Raw genomic sequence first — 8584 nt, 5'->3', positions numbered from 1 at the left:
AGACATGAGGGACTGTTATTTGATTAATGGAGAGTAAGTTCCACAATAAAAATACAGATATGGAGTACAGTACGTTTCCTTCATTAAACCAAACTTATTCCTAAAACAGCTGCATTACTGCTACTGTACCTGATGAGGGCGCTCTCCTGCAGCAGCTCTCTGCTCAGATTCAGAGGGATGTCCTCGCTGTCCACCACACCTAAAAACAAAACAAAAACATTCTGCAAAGTGTTGCGTGAAGAAAAAAAATACAGAGCATGCTAGAAGCATTCGAGGAGGAACAAACCTCGAAGGAAGCGCAGCCACTTGGGCAAAATGTCAGTAGCTTTGGTCTGAATCAGGACCTTCCTGCTGTACAGAGCCACGCTGGACCCCATCTCCCTGCTCACATCGAACATGGATGGCTTCTGTTGGCAAATACATTCTTTTGTCACACACGTTACAGGAAACCAGCTTCCTCGACTCAACACTGCTGAAAGGTCGCTAAAGAACAATTTATAAAGCTGTAAAGTTTACGTCATCTATCAGTACTGGACCTGAACACCAGCCGGTTTCCTAAATGAAGATTCTCACAGAGCTTTGCAACCAAACAGCAACTGAAGTAAAGTTTGCATTGCGAAATACTCCTCACCGCTTCGGGGACATAAAAGATGCTCCTGATGTTAAGCGGCGCGTCGGCGCGGTAGTGCAGAGTGTAGCGTGGCTTGTCGTAAGCCTGAGCGACGTAGCGGTAGAACTCCTCGTGCTGCCAGTCACTGATCTCCTTCGGCTCCATCATCCACAAAGCCTGAAGGAAGACAGACAGCGATTATTAAAAATTATTATTTTCATTGTCGCAATTTTAATATGTTTGTCTGAAACAGGGCTCTCTTGTAAATGAGACACCGAGTCTAAATGAAACTACTTGTATAAATAAAGGTAAAAAAACCCAGTTAAATCATTACATTTCTTTAATACTTCTTCTTTTGTCTCCCACCTCCCCAGGTGCCTAAAATTCTTTAAGGAAGCTGCACAACATACACAGCTACGATGTATATCAAATTTGGGCTGACAGCTCTTTGGGAATCAGCTTGTTGGTGCAAAAATACTATTTTATGCCTGCTGTCTTTGGATTTTTATGCAAGCAACAAAATGCCACAAAATACAATATAAAACGGGTTCTTTGCCAAGTCGTCTGTTATAAACAGACACTAAGATTATTACAGTTAAATACAACTTAACTAAATAGATACTAATGACTGAGAGTGGTACCCCTCAGCCTCCTAGTAGACACACCCATGGTATTCATGTCAAAATCCTACGTCGTCTTGTTCTTAAGTTATCCCATACACCAGATTTTCGGAAAGCTTACAGTGACTTTCAGGTTGAGGTCACCAAGATTTGAACTCGTCCAGGTTTTTTAGTAGATGCACCCCATGGTATCAATTTGAAGCTCCTACATCACCTCATTCTCAAGTTATTGCATTCACAAACTTAGGTGTCCACACCACATGCCTGTCCACCCAGTGATGACAATACCCCATGAGCCTTTCAGGGCTGAGCGGCAAAAACTACACTTTTGAAAACATTTAATCTAACTGAATTGTTTTTTTGGAACTTGTACAACAAACTAGGGCTGGGCGATATATCGAGTTTTTTAAAAATATCGATATATTTTCATACGAGATATAAGATGTGACAATATCGTTTATATCGATATAGCTTATGTTACGTTATAATTATACTTGTGGGGCCGCAGGTTTGCCTCTCTTTCGTCCACTTTTGTCTCTACGCTGCGTTACTCGGCCTCGCCTCTCCTTCACTGAACACAACTCCGCCTCCCCCATAGCTTCACCTGCAGGCAATGACAAGATGAAAGCGGAAAATCTCCGTTAGCGAGTTACCGCGGATCGTCCCGTGCGTGGGGCTGGACGGCGTCAACGTGTTAGCGAGCTAACCACGCTAACGAGCTAACCGCGCTAACGACATGCAGCCCGGAGGAGCTGCACGGCCTAAAATCCTTTCATTTTCTCAAAACTCGACAGTGCGCCTTATGTATGAATTCTGGTTGTGCTTACTGACCGCGAACCGATTTTATGTGGTACACAGCGCTCAGCAATCTGTCAAAAAATGTTTTAATAGGACTTTGCTAAGCTACGGAGCTGCACCGCTTGATGGATTGTCGGAGGATTACGGCTACCGAGGAGGAGCCTCGCGGAGTGATACGTACTGTGCTTCAACGTAATATTACCGTACTGTGTGTGTATAAGGACCACAAATGGCACCTGTTCACAGACGTGGTGCAGCTGTGAAATCTGTCTCTTTGTTATTATGCTCAGCGTCTATTAGTTTACATTTTGACTGCACAATTGTGAGCTTTTTGTTATGCACAAAAACAACATTGTTTTCTTTTATTTATGGACCATGATTATTTAATAAATGCTGATAATTTATTTTTAAGTAATTTCTTCATGTACATCTACGCTGTATGTAAATAAAAGTGCCCGTGTGACATCTGGGACACAGTGTGACTAAGAACTCTCTTTTTGTTCTTAACTTATGGCTTTAAAAAAAATATCGAGATATATATCTTATATCGCCATCCAGCTAAAAAATATCGAGATATGAATTTTGGGTCATATCGCCCAGCCCTACAACAAACTAAGGTCAAATAAAATAAAGAAATAACGATAGTTTTACTATTTGTTAGTGCCTTTTAATAAATAATTCCTAGGTCAGGGTTAAAAAGCAAACAAACAAAAACATTCTGGTTAAAATTGTCAGGTACGAGGACAAACACAAGGAGCAAACGTTTGGCTCCTTGGAGGCAAAATATCAAGAAATCGGGGCCGGCTAAAGACTTTTACACAGTACTGTACAATTGTGCCATTTATTTTGGGAGTTTGGACCATTCAGTGACAACCTTTGCATCCAAAACAGAAGAACAGCAGCTCACCTGCAGAGTGTTGAGCCTCCGTCCATTCAGAAAGATGGGGAAGCTTACAAAGTTGCTGTACTTTGTTACAACCTCTGAAACAGAAACAATAAGTACTGATGCATGAATACGTCTCCTCACTGCAGCCGTCCTACATTTACCAAAGCAGCGACAGCACTTTTACCTTTAACTCTGTCCTCAGAGGAAAACTCCTTGCAGTCGTCTTTCAGGTGGAGCACGATTTTTGTTCCTTGTTGAACGCCGGTGGCTTCAGCAATCTCAAAAACCCCAGAGCTGAGGGAGACCATGTGAAATATTGAGGATTACACTTCGGATTCACAGCAGCCCTTCTCAAACCAAGGATACCTCTCTACAGCCACTCTTTGCTCTCACCCATCTGAGGACCACTTGTATCCAGGTGCATCGGGCTCAGACGAGCGAGTGTACACGTCCACGCGGTCGGACACCATGAAGGCGGAGTAGAATCCAACACCAAACTGACCAATGATGGTGCTGCTGGCCTCCGCCTGGTTCTGAAGAGTGTCCAAAAACGCCTACAGTGGGGAGAAAGTTACAATAATGACAGAAACAGTGAGCATCAGAAAACACGATGCTGCATTTTAAAAGCCAAACAGGAGCGCTATATCAGATAAGTAATGTCACAATGAAGCACTCACCTTAGAACCAGAGCGGGCGATAGTGCCCAGGTTAGACACCAGCTCATCCTTGTTCATGCCGATTCCTGTGTCCTGTTGGAATATAGAAATCAGTCACTCAAGAGTTAAGCTATCCTAGTGTGTTGTATCCCATCTACCAGCAGGGGGCAGTAAACCATCTCAGGGCTTCAAGTGCACTAGAAGCACTAGGAACAACCTGCTATAGTTATTTATAGCTGGCTGTATGGATCTCAGGACAAAAAGCAGAGATATGCTACTGATTTAAGTAAGTAACAATGCAAGAAAAGAGGGGGACCTGGGGTGGAGATGGGTTGCAAAGCAGCTTGAACAAATTTAGAATTATCCTGGTTAAGACTGGATACATGGAAAGGTAACAGCTGAGCCATCGGCTGGTGTTTTGCTGGCACCGAGCTCAGCTGATCTGCTAGGATTACGACTCGCTTTCTGATCTAATGTTACTCTTCCTGTTCTAAAACTTGTCCAAAACTTCTAAAGTCAGTAAACAGGTGTACCTGAATGGTGAAGGTGCCCTTTGCTGCATCACTCTGCAGGTGGATCTCCATTGGAGCCGTTTCACCACCTGCTGATATCAATTTGTGGCGCAGTTTTTCCAGTGCGTCGCTGCCGTTAGAGATGAGCTCCCTGATAAAGACCTGAAAGAAAGACAAGTCAGTCAGAGGAGAGCAGTGAAGGTAAACTGTAATGATAGTAGCTTTTGTCCAACTTTACATCACCTCTTTCTCTGAGTACAGGGACCTGGCGACAATATCCAGCAGCTTTTTGGTTTCAGCCTGAAACTCATGTTTGTGGAAACTACCTGAAAGATCAAAGGCAGAGCAACATTCAGAATTTGAGAACAAGCTTTCATGGGAAATATGTCTGCAGCTGTCCCAGTACCTTGCACAGCCTCTGTGTCACTGATGATATTGTGCAGAGGCTCCTCCTCTGGCTCTTTCTCTGCTTCCTGGGTGCTGTAATAATACTGTGGGCTAACGCCAAGGAAGGCCTGCTGCGAACTCCACACCCTGGGGCGACTGCTCCACCTCTGCAGCTGTCCAACCGACAAACCTGATGGCATGACAAGTAAAGATGGTGAGGCCATTTAACAGGGAAGCAGTAGCATTTTAGATCCCTCATCATCTCTCTAATCAGGATCTACTTAACCCTCTGAGGCCACAAGTTTACCCAAACAATGCCCGAATGCTGCCTACAGCAAAACAGACCTTCGAGAAAGTGATTCATGGCTTCGTGTCATCCAGGCTTAGTTATCACACTAGCTTATATTTGGGCATTAGTCAGGCTCTGCGTTCACATCTCTTGCTTGTTCAAAATGCTGTAGCTCGACTCCTGTATCCAGGTGTACTGAGAAGCAGATTAAACCATAGAGAGGATCGGGCTTTTGCAGTTGGGCTGTAGGTGACGTCTCATGCTACCAGGACTCACAAAGACACCAGCAAAAAGCAAAACTAGAGAAAAGTAAGTTCCGAGCAAGGGTCTGTAGTCAACATCTGCACAACCATTGCTTATTTTGGGGAGGGGGGCTCCATCTTGCTGCCACTTCGATTTGAAACAAAGCAGGTGAAATGGATTTACTCGTTTGAGCAGTGTGTATGAGCCTTCTTTCAAAAAATAAAAATAAATAAGGGTCTCACCTTTGTGTTTTTAAGTGTTTGTGTAACAGTAACGTTAAGTCCTGGTGTCCTCTTAATTGAGAACATGGCCTTTTCAATTATATCTTATTTGTTTGGGTGGCCTCTTTTTGCTCCAAAGAGGCAGGAAATTACCAAAAAGGTTAAACTGAAAGACACTTTTTTCCTCGGTTCTCAGGGGTTTATGGTATGATACTTCTGTAAGCTTTCCTCAAAGATGGGGGATATTAAACGATAAATGAAATCTATTGTGTTTAGTGTGATGTAACCATGCAATAAAATTTATAAGCGAATCGCTTTAAATTCATTTTTAACCGTTAATCGGTTTCTACTGTAAGACACGTGAGCCGCAGGTTAGTTTATAAAACATGGCCACAAAGGTTAGCCGAAGCAGAGTTTACATTTAACTGAAATCTTCGTGCTGTCAGCCAGGCGGCTAGGCTAACTTGGCTGGCTAATAAGCACAGCTTACCTCCAGTCAAGGACCGCGAGACAGGTCGGCTGCTCAGCCCGCGTGTAGATGACACCAGCCGCGAGCTGGCCCTCTGAGAGGAACCGAGAGCGAACCGAGCCAGCGCGAGACAGCGGGACATGCTGACACTCAGGTGGGACCCAAAGACGAAACAAATGACAGGTCAACTGACCGACAGGGACACACGCTGAACTACAGCGGAAAAAGGACCTGCGACTGCGCGCGATAATGACGCCAAAAGGCCGACCGCAATCTGCCTGATGAGAATAGGATGCTCTTTAAACTGTAAGTGCATAATTTTATGTCGTAATACACGGCTAATCACCTGTGTATATTATGTGTATATATTTATATTCATCATTAGTACGGTTATTTATTAGAGTTTTCTGATTACTTAAAATTTAGATTTTTTTTTCTTTGTTCCCAATTTACACTTCAAGGTCAAACAGAATGTAAAAGTAGTGCGTTATGTTCATGCAAGCAGCATTTTTTTTTTTTTGCAACAATTTGTTACATTTCAAATTGTCAATGGCAAAAATCTGATGGTTCATATTTTTTAAATGTGAAGATTTTTCTTGATCCTGTTCTCACATCAAAATAAACTCTTGGAAACTATGAAAGCTTGTCGTTACCACTGGGGAAAAAAAATAAAACAAAAATTTCAAATTACCCATCTCCAAATTTCAAGTTTTATATTTCAATTTGTCCTCTTACCTACATAAAAATTCTGTTTTCTCAAAATCTCAGGTTATGATCTTAAAATCTTACCTCGAATTTTCAGGTTATTTCAAAATTTGAGTTACATTTCACAATATTCCAGTTCACATATCTCAATAACTTCAGGTTATCAGTTTAAAACTTTAAGTTACACATCTCATAATTTCATCATCTCTCAAAATTTCAGGTTACACATTTCAAAATCTCAATGTCCAAATAAGTTTGAAATGTCAAAGTGATCATTTGAATTTACCTGAAACCTTGACTTGAGGGTGGCAACCCCCCCCCCCCCAAAACAACAACCCCAAAACAAACAAATTCTTCAGTGGCCCAAACAAGCTTCCACACGCAACTGATGAAAATCTAATGGATCGTTTTATTTATTTATTTTTTAATATAGAGAAATGATTGAGCAAATAAAAATCAGCCCAGCTGCTGAACACATACGAATTTCCCCCATGCAGAAAGATTCGAGGCAGAGTCTGTGGCACACAGGTTTATTTAACAATATGGTATATAAGTACGAAATGAGCCATTTGAACCAATTTGTACAGTGATTTCATTTCTGCATATTTACAGTACTGTCCACCTGCATGATTTACATTAGAGAATAGTTCATCATCAAGTCAAGTTTAATGCGAGAGAAAATGATGCACAAAACTCTCTGAACACAAATCAGCAGTCAAACAAGATAATTTCCCACCACAGGCGAAAGAGGTTTAGGACTTAATGAGAATTTCTTTAGACTGAAGGAGAGAAAGCAATCTTTGAACATCTGCAAGACGAACACTGGGCCCAGGCCAGTAAAAAGAAGATTCCTGCACCTGTGAACATGAAGAGTCAACGCAGGTTTACTTTCAACCTGCAAATTGTGTTTGGGTGTGTGCAATAGTTCCTAGATCTATACAAATACGTTAATCTCCTTTAGACTCTGCAAACAGGAAAGAAATTAAGGCTTTCCTAAAGGCAGTCCTTTTTGAAAAATGGCATATTAGAATAAATTAGCCAGGAACAGAGAAACTGAGCAAGAGGTGAAGCCTGGCAAAAACAATTCCCACACAAATAATTTTACAGTCTTCTTTACACAAATACAATATTAATTTGCAAACGTACAAAATAAAAAATAATAAAATGAAACTTTTTTTTTTAGAGAAGGTTTTTAAAAAAAGTCAATACCAGAGAATAACAAATGAAAAACAAATTAAAACACAAAGACCAGGGCAAAATCTTGCAAGGCTGGTCTGAACCAAAAATATATTCATTGTGTCTTTGTTGTTTCTTCAACAGCAATTATTAAATCACTCTGTGTACTTGAAAAAGTAGTCCTTGGTTCACAGTCCGTAGGCCTCGTAAGACTCATTTATTTTGTGATTTCTTTTAGCTTTTTACATCAGCAAATAGAAAAATGTTGCAGCTGAAAACAGAACAATGCCTTTCTTCTGTCTCAAAATGCTACAATCCTTCAACAAATTTCTCTAGTGTGTCTCCCGTCGTGTCACCCACCATACCCATGTCACTACTCAACCCCCCTCGGTTTGGTGTGTTAAGCTGCGGGAGCATGGCGCTCTGCTCTGGTGTTCCCATGTGACCCTGCTCCATGGACCCTGACATGGGACCTCCTAAGCTGGGATGGGGAGAGTTGGAGTGAAGTGCGCCATGCTGAGGTGACGGCTGGGGTTGTATCCGAGGGGAGGGACTGGAATGAGGTGCCTGCTGCGAAGGTGGGCGGGGCGATTGCACTGGGGCTGGAGAGCGTACCTGGCTTCCCAGGGTATTTGCCATTGTCTGGCCAGGTAGGTGAGCTCCTGCCTGGGCTTGGCCTTGGAGCATGTGAGGCTGTGGACTCATCGAGTTGGCCTGTGCCGAAGAGCCCATCTGCTGCTTCATCATCTGATGCTGTTGCTGCTGAAGCATGCGTTGCTGGAAGTTCTGCTGTCCATCCATTCCCATCCCAGGTTGGCCCATTTGAGATGTGGGAGGGAGCGGTCCCATAGGCCCCCCACCTCCTTGCATAGCCATGTGCTGCTGCTGCTGCTGCATACGGATATAGCTTCCTGGTCCCGGCTGCTGTTGGGGGAACTGCCCATGGGCTGGAGGCAAACCTCCCTGCTGCTGCAGCTGCTGCTGCTGTTGTTGCTGCTGCAGCTGTGACTGA

At 42.8% G+C, this 8584-nt stretch overlaps 2 protein-coding genes across 2 annotated transcripts in view; both read right to left on the bottom strand.

The window, feature by feature from the left end:
* Positions 1 to 5971, bottom strand: part of trap1 (TNF receptor-associated protein 1) — a 10617-nt gene extending 4646 nt beyond the window's left edge. Inside the window, exons 1-11 of the mRNA XM_005744373.1 lie at positions 5713 to 5971; positions 4489 to 4659; positions 4326 to 4408; positions 4104 to 4244; positions 3592 to 3663; positions 3308 to 3468; positions 3099 to 3208; positions 2936 to 3009; positions 632 to 787; positions 287 to 407; positions 130 to 199 (exon numbers count right to left, since the gene is read on the bottom strand). Of these exons, the coding sequence (XP_005744430.1) occupies positions 130 to 199; positions 287 to 407; positions 632 to 787; positions 2936 to 3009; positions 3099 to 3208; positions 3308 to 3468; positions 3592 to 3663; positions 4104 to 4244; positions 4326 to 4408; positions 4489 to 4659; positions 5713 to 5833 (1280 nt within the window). The 5' untranslated portion in view covers positions 5834 to 5971. The remainder of the gene's footprint in view (positions 1 to 129; positions 200 to 286; positions 408 to 631; positions 788 to 2935; positions 3010 to 3098; positions 3209 to 3307; positions 3469 to 3591; positions 3664 to 4103; positions 4245 to 4325; positions 4409 to 4488; positions 4660 to 5712) is intronic.
* A 1910-nt stretch (positions 5972 to 7881) lies between these two features.
* The window catches only part of crebbpb (CREB binding lysine acetyltransferase b), a 41755-nt gene continuing 41052 nt past the window's right edge, over positions 7882 to 8584 (bottom strand). Inside the window, exon 32 of the mRNA XM_013913644.1 lies at positions 7882 to 8479. Within this exon, the coding sequence (XP_013769098.1) occupies positions 7882 to 8479 (598 nt within the window). The remainder of the gene's footprint in view (positions 8480 to 8584) is intronic.

The sequence above is a fragment of the Pundamilia nyererei genome, unplaced genomic scaffold, assembly GCF_000239375.1.
Source record: "Pundamilia nyererei isolate P.nyererei 1_Seehausen unplaced genomic scaffold, PunNye1.0 scaffold00142, whole genome shotgun sequence".
In the NCBI taxonomy this organism is placed as follows: Eukaryota; Metazoa; Chordata; class Actinopteri; order Cichliformes; family Cichlidae; genus Pundamilia; species Pundamilia nyererei.
The sequence above is the reverse complement of the archived record's forward strand: the minus strand, read 5'-3'. Positions and strand labels throughout refer to the sequence as shown.